This window comes from Pezoporus occidentalis, unplaced genomic scaffold (assembly GCF_034315485.1).
Source record: "Pezoporus occidentalis ecotype Australia unplaced genomic scaffold, CSIRO_AGI_Poc_V1 ctg130, whole genome shotgun sequence".
Classification (NCBI taxonomy): Eukaryota; Metazoa; Chordata; class Aves; order Psittaciformes; family Psittacidae; genus Pezoporus; species Pezoporus occidentalis.
Genome location: NW_026913104.1, coordinates 1,277,511 through 1,291,692, shown reverse-complemented (window position 1 = coordinate 1,291,692; position 14,182 = coordinate 1,277,511). Strand labels below are relative to the sequence as shown.

General features: G+C 44.9%; 1 protein-coding gene across 9 annotated transcripts in view; it reads left to right on the top strand.

Annotated features, from left to right (window-relative positions):
* NCAM1 (neural cell adhesion molecule 1) overlaps positions 1-11,171 on the top strand; it is a 104,408-nt gene extending 93,237 nt beyond the window's left edge. For 3 of the 9 annotated variants that reach the window (XM_062608650.1, XM_062608654.1, XM_062608649.1), the window contains 4 exons: positions 3,637-3,844; positions 3,927-4,043; positions 5,847-6,629; positions 9,018-11,171. In XM_062608650.1, coding sequence (XP_062464634.1) covers positions 3,637-3,844; positions 3,927-4,043; positions 5,847-6,629; positions 9,018-9,138 — 1,229 coding nt within the window. In that variant the 3' untranslated portion in view covers positions 9,139-11,171. Of the gene's footprint in view, positions 1-198; positions 831-3,636; positions 3,845-3,926; positions 4,044-5,846; positions 6,630-9,017 lie in introns of those variants that run through there. The other 6 variants (XM_062608656.1, XM_062608655.1, XM_062608651.1 and 3 more) reach the window with 2 other exon arrangements.
* Positions 11,172-14,182: the final 3,011 nt, after the last annotated feature.

Below are 14,182 nucleotides of genomic sequence, written 5' to 3'. Positions count from 1 at the left end.
TTTCTCTCTTTATTTCTTTTTCTTCCTCGTCCTTTCTTCCCTCCCCTCTCCCTTCTTCCCTTACTCCTTTCCTATGTCTGTCGTCATACATGTCACCTTGGATCTCACGGGGAAACATCCACGCTTGCCACATGCACCAAATTTGTTTTAAAACAACCATATTTTCCCCTCCTGGGAACCATTGTCTGGCACCTGCAGCGACCTTGGGAAGTCCATCAACGTCGTCCTCCTTTGTTTCATTGCTTCTTTCTGCAGTGACTCTGCTTTTGCTCTGTTAGAAACATAAAGTAAAATAAAGCTCGGAAAGGCCTGGGTCCCACCAAGGCGTGAAAGCAGATAACTTTGCTTCAGAGGATCTTGTCAGTTCAGGAAAAACAAACAAACCACAGAACATTATAGAAAAATGTTGGATTTGAAAGAGTCAGTATTTTGTAACGAGGAAAAAGGAAGGTTTCTTCTCTTTAACATTTGGGGTTTTTTGTTGCTTGTAATGAATTTGCCCTTTTTATTGGATGTAAGGGAAGATTTTTGTTGTTTGCGTGCTAGTTTTCATCCCAGGAAGGTACATAATTGAAAGCCTTTTAAGACACTGCTTTTTGCTGATTTCTCTGCACATCTGGTGCTGATCACCACTGTATTGTGCAAAAGGTTTAGAAAGCCCGATCCACAAATATAAACCCACAGACCATAAAAAGAGAAGATATGTCAGAGCTGATCCTGCTGGTTGCCCAAATGTCTCTGTGGGCTTTTGCATGTGGATTCAAATTTATGGCCATTAGAAGGTTTTCCTGATGTGGTGGTCTGAATATAAATATCTTGTGAGAATTGCACTGAAGAGATTTCTTTCTTTCTTTATGTGGTTGGATCTTTGCGACTTCATTGGCCTCTTCTGTACAGTCAAGTATCTCATGATGCTTAGTGGATCTGGGGCATAATACACCCCATGAGCATACAAATTTGCAATGGATGCTTCCACTACTGTATTACCAACTTCATAGATCCTTTTTCTTGCCATTTTAACAGAAAGTAGTTTCTTTGATCAAGTTACCTGACCAGCTAATTTATTGTTATTAGATCATTAATAATATTCATGCTTAACTGTGCATGTGACACTGCCAGACAGGATTAATCCGTGCTGTGAGTTGGTGCAGTATAATGCATCTTTGTTACCACCTTCTGTGTATTGCATTTCGTTAAACAAATTTCAGTTGGCTTTTTTTCTTTTCTCTTGTTTTTACTTAAAAACAAAGCCCAAAGGACACAACAAAACACACACAAACCCAACCCCAACCCAGCCACAACAACAAAACCCCCCTGTGCCCTTCATGAATTGTCTTTGTGATGAGAAATCCATTTGGCTCTGATGCTGTTTTAAAAATGCGTGTGTCTCTTTGTAAGTGGGCCTGAGGCTGCCAAGGATGAAACTGTGGATGTAGTTGTTCAACTGTCCGTACAGAGCGTCTCAAATGCTATCGGTTGTCTGGAATGGGATTAATCCCTCTAACAAAAATCTAATGGTGACAAACAAAATCCCTGCCATTGGTCTTGTCTAACTATGCATTTTATGCTCTGCACACAAGTCTTTCCTGTGTTTATTCAGGTCTCGTTCGTTATGATTTGTGAACTGCTGTTCTATCTAAATTGGAAGTGAAAACTTTGTGCAGGTGTTGTACATAAAAGCATGTGGATTTCTTCTATTTTTTAAAAAACAACCTCATTTTCAGGGTTTTAGGGTATAGATTTGTTAGGTCTGTTGTGTTTACACAGTAGTGTTATTGAAATACAACAAGAGTAGTCATAATGCTAAAAATTGTGTGACATGACCTCCTCATTCCCTGTATGCATCAGAGGGTGATAAATGCCTTTAATTATGCAGCTTGTAGCAAGATGCTGACAGGGGTCTGGTCGGTGGCACAAATGTTATACCGAGCAATAATGGATTTGTGATGTGAGTGTCAGGTACCTCAGAGTGATGTTTGGATATAGTCAAATGCAGAAAGAAGCTTCCCTGTTGGAGTCTGGATTCCTTAATACACGTCAGAGTCACCGAATGACACAACGGTGATTTGCCTTACACTAGGGATGTTCTCCTATATTTAAGTAATGAAATGTGTGGCGGGGGGGATGATGCTCTCTCTGTGAGCCCTGGAAATGATCTCTCCACCAGTCAAAGCCAACATAGGTCAGGCGGAGGGCAAAGGGGTGCTTTGCTGGGTTTTTCTGCTATGAAATGATTCCAAGTATTTGGGGGTTGTGACATCCTGCAGTAAAAAATGCAGTAGAAACGAATGGAATTACATCTTAATTGAAACAAAAGACAAAACCAAAATACTCCAATGGACAATGACAAACATGCTCTTGTTCAACTGTCTCAGAAAACATCAGTAAGCAGCTCTGACAGATGCACAGGCCTTTACTGAGTGCACAGTCCTGTAGTAAAAGGTGGATTATGTGACAGCTGAGACTAACAAGCAGGTTGTGAGTAGTTTGGTACATCTAAGGAGGTGCTGAATGGTATGAGCCAACAACCAAATGCTCTACCTGCAGATGAGCAGCTTGGGAAGAATTCATCTGATTAAGGGGAACAAAAACGGTTTGTGTTCAGGGTATAAGAGGCTGGGAGGCTGCAGCTGGCAACATTCAGGGCTGTGCCTGTTGGTTTTGCAGTGATCACAGGCTTTGGCAGCATTAACTGATGTGTTTATCCACGCCCCCCCTTTCTAAGTACCGAGCATTTTACAAGCAGGTAGAAAGCTAAAGGCACTTCCCCTGAAGACAGTAGTTATAGGCAACCCCATGCATTTCCCAGGCCTCCATCACCACCTCTCACCTGCTGTCCTTTTGTCTGCTGGAAAAGGCAAGGTATTTTTTTTTCTATTCTATAGCTGGGGAAATGTGGTGGAGTCTGGGTGTGGTGGAGGGGGCAGCTGCTGTCACCAGGACAATGTCAGTCTGCTTGTAAGTATCATCTGCTTCCTCAGAAGGCTGCTTGGATCGTTGTCTGTGCCTAAGCCAAAACACCCATGAGCATTCACTGATGAGCTCTGCTATCTCTGCTTAAGATATAGAAAGCTTACCACTTTTCCAGTTCTGGATAGCTGGGGTCATACCTGGAAGGGTTTTAATTATTCCTTTTGTTACGTGGTATAAGGGATAACCAACACTGAGACTCCACAGGTATCACCCAGTAGTCTGTGCCCCACCAGGGCAAGTCATGCTATGGAATCTAGGATTCACTTGCACTTGTCCTTGTACTGGACTGGCAGTGCAAAAGTCACTCTAGACCCTCAACACAGCCTTCATCTTGAGGAAGTGGTGGAGAGAAACAGCCCCTTAGAATTCCAGCTGGATATATGCTACAGTAGAAGAGGTTTCTGTAGTCTGCTTTCCAGACCCTAGCCCAGGGAGATGGAAAAGCCCCATTAGGTCCAGGTGAACCTGACTTTTTAGGTAGGTCATCCTGCATGTCTTTAGGATAGAATACTGGTTAAAACACAAGGCTACTAGAAGAGAGGGTGCGCTTTCTGCAGGTTTCCCATGCTTGCAACCTAAGCATAGCCAAATTTGAGCCATAACTAACCCCAACTCACCTTCTAACTACAATGCCTTCTTTTCTTCTCTTTTTGGTCTCTAAAGCCAGCACTAGCCCAACATCAGGCCTTGGGACTGCTGCCATCGTAGGAATTCTCATTGTTATCTTTGTGCTGCTCCTGGTGGCTGTGGATGTCACCTGCTACTTCCTGAACAAGTGTGGCTTGCTGATGTGCATTGCTGTCAACTTGTGTGGCAAATCTGGCCCAGGAGCAAAGGGCAAAGACATGGAGGAGGGCAAAGCTGCCTTCTCGTGAGTACTGTCATCACTTACATTGTTCCTTCTGGTATCAGTGTGAATGGGAGCCAATCTCTATGCAATTCCTTTGTTACAGGAAAGATGAGTCCAAGGAGCCAATTGTGGAGGTGCGGACTGAAGAGGAGCGGACCCCCAACCACGAAGGGGGAAAACACACAGAGCCCAATGAGACCACCCCACTCACGGAGCCAGAGTATGTGGCATTAGTCAGTCTTAACACAGAGTCAGTACATTGCCCTTTGCCCTGATCCCTGATTTCTCATGCCCATGACTTAGGGCTGGAAGAGAAGAAAGGTTAAAAACTCCAAATTCCACTTGTGACATATCAGCAAGGAAATTCCTCCTCTTTTTCCTCAAGATTCAGTGACTCCTATTTGCAGCACTGGAAAGGAAAGGGGAGTAGACAATGTTTCTTGAAAGACCTGTCCCTGCTAGTCCTGTCCAGTGTGTAGATCAGGCACCTGGCCAGGTTCACTGCAAAGGATCCAGAGCAAAACCAGCCCCCAGTTAGCACCGGCTTCTGCTTGGGCTCTGCCCTAGAAATGCTGGATGGGTGCTTGGAAGCAATTCTTTCTACTTGATAGCAGCAGAGCGGCTACGCTCAGGATGCTGTGGGGGAAGGCATGGCAAGTCTTTTTTTAATGTGAGAGGGCTGAGAGCTACCTGTGAGCTTTGTTTGTATTGAAGAACTTGGTTTGGGCCTGAGTGTGTGCGGCCATGTTAGCTGGGATTGGAAAGGTTTAAGTATTGTACGCTACCTACATTAAGCTCTTGCCTAGTCTGTTGCAGTTCTGGTGTCCTCTGAGTACTTCTCCATAGCTGCTAGAGCAGTAATGGGAGGAATTCACTTCTGGAAGTGTAAATACTTGGGTCAGGTTTGGGATTGATGGCACAAGTTGGGTTCTTGCCCTTCAGCAGAATCCTCACAGTACTGAGGTGGTCAGGCTTTTCCATCTGTATGTTGCTCACCTGCTTTGATTAGGTTAGCAGTGGGGCTCACTGGTAAAGTGGCTCTGCTGGAAGTCTCTGTGATGTGAAAGGAGAAAGCAGCGCTGAAATGCAGATGCACAGCAGTGAGGAATAGCGGGGATTTATATTGTCCTGTTTTTCTTGGCTAATCTTACCAGAGTTTTAACTCGATTATCTCCTCTGTGATGGTTTTCTCTGTGTTAATAAGCATGAGGTGGTGTTCTCGGGCACACTGGCTTCTCATGGAATAAACAATTTGTTCTTCCAGCCTCACATATGTGTACTTGTTTAAGGCAACCGTCATGGCTGCTAAAGCATGGTTACACTCAGACATTGTCCTAAAGCAAACCTTATTGCAGCTAACACAACAGGCTGGAATTTGGTCAAAGGGGCACAAAACGACACCTCAAAGCTGCACATATGGGTGTTATATATATATATATATATATGCATTACATGTGTGTATGAGAAAAAGAATTTTATTCTGTATGGTTTGATGAAGGAGTTAGGCTTGCAGGGAAAAGGACGGGGCCAAGATGAGAGACTGGATTCAGGGGTCCTGCATTGGGGTCATGTTGTGTGGTGACATGGCACGGGCTACCAGCTCAGGGAATTGGTAGAAAGCTTCCTTGTGAGGTTAGGTGGAAGAGGCCAAGAGGAAAGCTGGGCTAAAAGAGAAGAGTCTCTGCAAGTTGACAGGGTTACGTTTGGCTAAGAGTTGAACCAAAATCTGTGTGACCAAGCCATTCCTGAAGGCCATGTCCTCTTTGCTCTTTTTCTCTTCCTAGTTATTCTTCAGTCATCCCAGCCAGCCCTTAGTACCCTTTGCACGTTTGACCACTGAAAGGTTTCTGCTCCTCTGAGTAGCTCTTCATGTTCTGTGTGTGTTGTAACCGCATGCCATGCTGCTGCTGCACCACTCACTTCCCTTCTCACTCTTAACACTCTCAGCACTCTCCCCTTTCCTCTGCTGTCGTTTACGGGCTTCATTGTCTCTATTTCTCTTCTACTCCTGCCCTCTTCACAGGCACCCTGCTGATACCGCAGCCACTGTTGAGGACATGCTGCCTTCTGTAACTACGGGCACCACTAACTCTGACACTATCACTGAAACTTTTGCCACTGCTCAGAACAGCCCCACCAGCGAGACCACTACGCTGACCTCCAGTATTGCCCTGCCAGCCACGGCCATTCCTGACTCAAACTCCATGTCGCCTGGCCAGGCTACTCCAGCCAAAGGGGCAGCCACCTCAGTCTCTTCACCACCACCCTCTTCCACCCCCAAAGTGGCCCCCCTTGTTGATCTCAGCGATACCCCGAGTGCTACTCCAGCTACTAATAATCTGTCTTCAAGTGTCCTGTCTAACCAAGGTGCAGTGCTCAGCCCCAGCACTGTTGCTAACGTGGCTGAGACCTCCAAAGTGGCAGCTGGTAACAAGCCAGCTGCCCCAAGTCCTGCAAACCTCACTAGCCCTCCAGCTCCGTCAGAGCCCAAGCAGGAGGTCTCAAGCACCAAGAGCCCTGAAAAGGAAGCTGTGCAGCCCAGTACAGTGAAGAGCCCAACAGAGACAACCAAGAACCCAAGCAATCTGAAGAGCGAGGCTGCTTCAGGCAGCACCACAAACCCCTCCCAGAATGAGGACTTTAAAATGGACGAAGGGACCTTCAAGACACCAGACATTGATCTTGCAAAGGATGTTTTTGCAGCTCTTGGCACTCCTACTCCTGCCAGTGCGACTAGTGGGCAAGCTCGCGAGCTTGCTTCTTCCACTGCAGACAGCTCTGTACCTGCTGCACCTGCAAAGACCGAGTATGGCTGCCTTTAATCTTCTGTTGGTTGTGTGCTGTGTCTCTTGTGCTCTGGTGCTTGTGCTGTGTTCTTGTTGGGTGTTCTCTTAACTAATCTCATTGTTTCCTTAGCAAACTAACTCACCTCTGAACAGGGCTTGGCTTTAAAGGTTCAGGAGCAAAGCAGGAATAGGCAGTACTAGGGACGCAGGCAAAAGACAAACTCAAGTTTTTCATAAACGTGTTCTCCTTCAGACTTGTATTCAGCTTTGTCTATCATGGGTTACTCTTTTATGAAAGAGATCAGAAACAGGTCAGTTAGGTGCAAAGGAAGTGCTGTCCTCCGGGGCACCAAGTTCCTGCAGTTCAGTGAGCACAGCCACCCAAATGCTAATTCCTAGCAGATCAGTGGAGCCCTTCAGAAGTTCTTTCAGTGTAAGGCAGGGCAGAAACTAGTGCATGTGGAACTCTAAAAGCTTGGTACCTCTAGATTTGTCCGTAGACTGGCAAAAGGATGAAGCGATGCCATCCTGTCTGAGAGAGGAGAAGCAGTCACAGCACGTATTGGGTCAGGATGACTTGGCAGTGTGGTGTCATGGTGTGTTAGAGATGAGTCCTCATCCAGGGTGCTGGGTCTGCTCTTTACCTCCTCCTGCTGATCGATTCAGAGTATCAGTATGCCCCTAGGCCGGACAACCCTAGGGGTCCTTTGGAGCCTTAAACCATCTGGACAGTTGAGATGAGTCTGGACCTTGGCAGTCAGACTGCAACTGGAGAGCGAGAAAAGCATGGCTGGGTTCACACGGCATCTTTGGCTTTTGCCAAGGAAAGTGTATTGAGGATGCTGGGATCTGCACTGTCAGTTAGTTTGCTGCCAAAAACCTGGCTGTTCTCGAGCTACATTTATAGCTCACACAGCTAAATTTAGGCTATGTTACAGCAGCCACACTGGAGGCATAACCTAAATCACAGCTTTGGTTAGAACTTTTTCCATCTCCAAGAAAATTACCTCATTCTGGAAGTTTTGTATTTAATCCAGAGTAAAGCATTGGCCTTGATCATTGGCTTTGACACTGCGGTTGCAATGTGTGTTAGCACTCGCAGAAAAGCAGTCAGGCAGCTACTGTAGACCCAGAACCAGGCTCTTTTCCAGATCTGAGTGAAAACCCATGCTGTTTTACTGTATTATTCAGGTGCCTTTACATCTTGCAGCTCTGGTCTCCCTACCTCCCTGCTGTCCTCCCGTCCTTCCCTGAGGCAGGAGACGTTCCTGCTGCGTGACTGTTCCACAGCACTGCCTTGTGCCCCACACAGCTGTGGAGCATCTCGCCCTTCCTGGAAAGCCTAGATGGCACAGCAGATGCACTAGGGTTGGAGGGAACCAGGCAGCCTTGATGGGTGTAGCTGAGCCGCTCCCAAGCAGGTTCATTTCAGTTCACGGCACCTGAAGCCACTGCCCTGTCATGCTGGGTGCTACAGAAAGGCAGGCCACATAGGGAACTGTGATCTGGTACTGAGCTGAAAGGAGGAAGGGAATGGTTTGCCCATAGTAAGGAAGCATTTCAGTTGAATTAATGTGGCTCGGTCTGTGTGCTGTAAATGAATTCTTGGCTGTGTTCTGACGATCCAGCCACCTTCTACCTGTGCTGCTCATCTGCTTCCCTTGGTGCAAATCAGTATGGCAACTGTAGGCTAGATTCATCTCATCTACTCAGCAGGATAAATTAAGATTGCAGTCATCTCAGACTAACTTTGTGGCTAATGGGCTGGAACTGGCACACAGGAAGGCAACCACATATGCCTTGAGTGGCACTTTGCGTGACTGTGATGAGTGCATTGGACAAACAGGCTTCTCTGATTGTTCAGTAAAGTGCCAAAAGACAGGTTCATGGACCTGTGAAGATGTTGACCTCCCTTACACTTGTGTGAATACGCTTGACAAAATTCAGTTCTGCTGTGTTTTCCTTCCTGCAACATACTGGGAAGTTCTGGGACTGACTTTCTGTAGGGGAAAAGGTGTTTCAGCTAAAATGCCAGTCTGTTCTAATAGGACATTTGGGTGACATAAATGAGTGATGGTAAAATCAAATTCCTTTACAACTGTGCAAGTTTTCCCTTTTCCTTCTTTCTGGTTTTGCACATCACAACACAACTTGCACCTCTGCTGCATCCTGAGACCTCATCCTACTAGTATGTGAGATCAAAAAAGATTTCACTAGAGCTAAATGAAGCTGGGGGGGGTGGAGTGTGAGTTAGGTTTTACTTAAGTCTGCATCTGAAAATGTTCATTTTGGCCTAGCAAGGCAATACACTTGCTTGATTCCGGAAACATATTCTTATCACTAATTCAGCAATAGAGAGTCTGTATTTCTCTACCTCTAAACTGTGCTGTTTGGTGATTCTCCTTCAGGAAAATCCCAGTAGAAGACAAATCTGAAGTGCAAGCAACGGAAACCAAGACACCTCCAGCAGAAGTCAAGACGGTCCCCAATGAAGCCACACAAACAAACGAAAATGAGAGCAAAGCATGATCCAGCAACAGATGAAAGCAAATGACAGAACGACTTCACCCAAGCATTTAAAACACAGAACACAACACACATCTCATTCCTCTAGTGTCTGTTGCCTTTTTTAAAAAAAACAAAACAGAAAATGCATAAATGGGGGGAGGGGGGAATCTCTCTTTTTTTTTCTTTTATTTTTCTCTTTTTTTTTTTGTTTTTTGTTTTTTCCTTAAGATTTCTAGAAAGGTTCTATTTGTTGTGCACTTGCTTTTAAAAAGTAATACATTTTAAAAACAGGGTTAAACCCGTAACCAAATCAGGGCTCCGCTGACCCTGGGTATAGTCTAAGAAGTCAAATGGCAAATCCCGTTTGCAGCGTGGTTGGGAAGCTCAAAACGAACTAGTCCTAGACAAAAAAAAAAAAAAAAAAGAGAAAAAAAAGACAAAAGACAAAAAAAAAAGACCCTGTTCTTTCCTTCGTTAGTATAGCAGATATAAACCACTGCGCCCTCGGCGCAGCTGGTGCTTAATGAACAAAGTCCACAATTTATTTTTATACTTTTCAGTCGAGTTTGAAATATGTAAAGCCTCATAAATAAGTTATGATTTCTGTTCACCTTCTATCTGTTCAGTAAGCAAAGTCTCTCGAGCTCTTTGTGACTGAATTCTGTTCTCCACGGTAGACATTTCTTTGGGGGTTATTATCGGTTGTTAGGAAGAATGCCAAAATTGCAGCTTCGGGGGGGGGATATATTTCAATTTGCAGTATTCAGACTCTACATTTCTTTAAATTTTATGTTAATTTTTGCCAACTTTTGTTTTTTCCAGTGTTTACAATTGACAATTTTATTTTTTTTTAACTTTTGTTGTGTTTAAATGTATGTGTAAAATAGCTGCCTTTTTTTTTGTTTGTTTTTTTTTTTAAAGAAAATACAGTCTATAGAGACTAGGTTAGCAGCATGCTTGCTTTGCTAAGGGAGACATTTTAAAACATGGATGTTTACAGTAGTTGTTTCCCCTTTATCTTTTCTTAATTATTGTTGTTGTTATTATGATTATTATTATTATTATTATTTCTTACTGGAGTAAGAAGAAAAGTAATGCTGGGGTTTGGTTTGGGTTTCTTTTTGGGGGGTGGGGGTATTCAAACCATTTGCCACCAATCAAGGTCTTTATCCAGCAACCTATATAAACACATCTTAACTTGGAATGAGAGGGTTGCTGGCAAGAGTCCTTCTGTACTTAAATTTAGAAAGAGTTGAAGTCCCTTGCTGGACCTGGGCCTGACTGCATAAGAGAAATATCATCTCCACTTATTTAGGACATTCTCCCCTTTCCTTCACGGAACCCTCCCGGAGCTTTGAGGAGCAGAAGGGAGATTGTACAGTTAGGGCTGGTCTGGTCTGGTCTCAGATGTTTGGCTACATCAATTCCTACTTAGTATGTGAGTGAATACCATTTCCTTTGACTCTAGGAAGCCGATTTCAAAGCAAAGACTTAACTGCATAAGGGTGCTTGGCAGCATCCAAGACCCCTCCTGCGAAGCCAGCTCCATCAGCAGTTGGACTAGATGATCGTTGTAGGTCCCTTCCAACTGAATTATTCTATCACATCATGCATATTGAGTCATCCATCCATGCTCCGCAAAATCAAAACCATGAAATCAAGAGGGAGTGCCTGGAAATCAATGCCAGCACTCCCAGTGATTTCACGTGTCTTGGCATAACAGTTGGAAAAGGGGGCTGATGTATGTGTATTATCATTATGGGCAGGGGAGCTTATCAGTTACGTTTAGCATTGGGAGCCATGGAGCAACACTGAGATTTTTGGGGTGAAAAGAGCAGAAGGAAGGCATATAGGAGAAGACCAGCCCATTGTATAGAGATGTTCCTTCTGTTGGGGTTTGTTTTTTTTCTCTCTTTTTTTTTTTTAATTATTTTTTTGATTTTGTTTTTTATTCTACTTTAGATCTGCAAGCTTGTGCACTGTGGGTGCGTGACTATTTTAGTGTGAAACGTGTTTTTTGTCATAGTATTGAAATAATAAAAGCTTCAACATAGTTTGGATGTGGAAGGTGTAGCGATAGTTCAGATTCAAAAACAAATATTCAGGAAAAAAGAAGAACAAGAGAACAACTCTTAAAAGGAACAGAAGCCTTTAAATGAAAAATCAGACTGAGCTGACTATGGCATCCATTCTGTTGTGCTAAAGTGATGAACAGAAGGATGATGGGGGTGGGTAGACTGCAGTTTGGCTCAGGTAAATTGAGCCACTTTTCTAAGTGTGTTCCTCTAAGTATGCAGTCTTCTACAGTAGCATCACATAATTTCAAACTGTGAAAAAATAATGGTCTTGTCATTTGCTAAGTGTGGGGTTTTTTGCGTTTTTTTCCTTAGCTCCTGGGATGCAAATGGAGGATGACTGGATATGCAGGCATAGACACTCATGCAATACCCATCCTGAGCAGGTTAATGGGGCAGGATGGGTCCTCACTTCAAAGCCTTGTGTCCAATTTGGTCCCTGCATGACCCATCACAGCAGTGTTGGTATAACTATGGGGAAATTTGGATTTTTTTCCTAAGAAATCAATCCATAAAATGTAGCACAAAAAGCTACCATGGTCTGTCTACGGCTGGGGAGAGTCCTCAGGGAGGCCTAGTGCGTAGGTAGCTTGTACTTCCGTTCCTGTTGATGACCACAACAACTTGTTCCTCATTTCTGCAGAGCTTTTCCCTGCTTTTGTCATCTGTATGTTATACCTGCAAAGTTGTAACTCTGAGAGCTGAGCAGCTGCTAGGAAACAAATGCTGCACGATGCTAGCAACCAGGAGCATGCCCAGTGGCTTTGGTGAGCACTTGCTGGCTGAAAAGTGTGGTAATTTGCCACCTGGGTCAGCATTTCTGGCATAAAAAGTACCCAGCTCCAAGCTTGATCCAGCACCCGTATCATGAGAAAGTACCCTGCTGACTGCAGTGGGTTTGTGTTGAGATCCATAGAGCGAGCACCATTGCGAGGCAGAAGTGAACCCTGTGATTGCCTGAACACTGGGAGTGTCCATCCAACTCCTTTTTAATGCCCTCGTGACACCTCCCAGTAGTTGTAGATTGAATGGCTTTATGCTTCCCTTAATGATTTGTTTTAATTTAGGAGTATCCCATTTCTTGGCTTCATTGCTTTTATTTAAACCTTTGAAGAGGGACCAACCTGACGCCGTTTATGCTGTATATGTTTATATATGTATCCATACCATACATATATATCTATATGGCAATGCAGACTGATGAGCTTCTAGTTGTGGAGTGATTACATTTCATGCTGCACCATACGTAAAGATGATAATAGTGCATCCAGTTGTTCAGCTTTTAGAGTGGAGTTCTATTTTCACACTTTTCTATGGAGCCTTCAAACCCCACGTTTTCACACTAGGCTGTTTTGATAGTTGTTCTCAGACCCTCCATTGACATCCTTACCGAGCATTCCCTACTTTTGGGGGCCTTCTATCTTGTTAAAAAAACAAAAAAACAAAAAATCTTTTTACCAAGTGAAACATCGGTTCCACCTTTATTCCCATTCTCACTGGTGTAAATACTGATACTAACTGAGGATTTTGACTTTGCATTCTGTCAGAATACTGTGTTCAAATAAAAACTACAAAAAAAAAAAAAAAAAAGCTCATGCCTACACTCTTCTTTAGATGCTCTGCGAGGTCCTGTGTAGAGATACGGATTCCCAGGGCTGTATTTGCGTGTGAGATAAATGCGAATGGGCAGTCCCACTGCGGCGTGCCCACAGCATGAGTTAAGCATCTGTCAGAAGCTCAGGGCTCTAGACGAGCAGGAAGTGCAACTGTCTGCACAGTCAACGTTAGTGAAGCAGCCGTGCTGCGTGGTTCAAGCTGGCTCTGATGGTGGCAGTGGGATGGTGTAGTTTCTCTGCCCCACTGTAGGGAGTTTCCTTGAGATAACTGACATATAAATGCAGTTTCATGTCTAATGTGAATCAGGAGCAAACGCATTTCCCCTTAAAAAGTTGTTTCTCTCTTCACTGGCCATGGAAGGGGGGTGGGTGTACATGTGAATGTTGGCTTCAAAAGGTGCCCTTAACCCATCCTGGATTGGGTTCTTGAACGTGATGAAGGTAGGATGAATCGAATTGAATTCTGTCCTAAGCATTGATTTCCTAGGGCACAGAAGGCTAAAGTAGAGCTGTGATTTGTGTGAATACTTGGGTGTCAGAATTGTTCACAGAAATACAAGAAAGTAAATGTACGAGCTGAAGTATGTGTTAACCCAAGGGAAGACCCTTGTCCTTTCTGCTTACTCTCCAGAGCTTTGCCCTCTGTTCTTGAGTGCTGTTTATGCTGTGGCTTGCTGTAAGGCTATTTCAGCAAAGGTGCTGTGATTTGCCTTGTATGTTCACTGCTTTAGGAAAAGGGAAAAGAAGAATGCACAGGAAATAATCCATCTTCTTGGTGGTGGGTTCTTTCAGCAGGTGCCTGTCACTGCACTTCCGAATTCAGGTTCCAGATTAAGGCTCTCAGGTTCTTCATAGCTCATTTTATTTTCATGGAATTTGACTTTCCTCTCTTGACTCTTTTACACCGTTTATGGGTTTTTCCAGCCTTTGTTCTTGACAGAGTTCCTCCTTATTCTAGTCTGTAGCACACAGTGGGCAAACCGGTTCTGTATTCAGGTACTGAGCGCTGTTTTGTTGTCCCGCATGTTTGCAGTACCGCATTTTCTACAAGAACCCTCCGTGAACAACGGAGGCGGGGTGGATGCGGTACAATCTCAGTCCTTGACGAACAACGTACCCGCGGTTCACTTGTAGCGATCCCGCACGGCACTGGCGGCGTTTGGCCACCAGAGGGCCCCCTTGCTGCACGCTGCAGGGCGAGGGATGCTCCGGAGGACCGGGCAGCGCAGCGGGGCCGCGGCAGCTTCCCCGCAGTGCCCGTGGCTGCTCCTGCCCCTCACCGTGCCCCGGGTTACGCTTGAGGGAGGGGAGGCCCAGATGCGGCGGGGCCGGCCGGTACCGAGCCCTGACCGGGGCTGGAACCAGCGGTGCCCC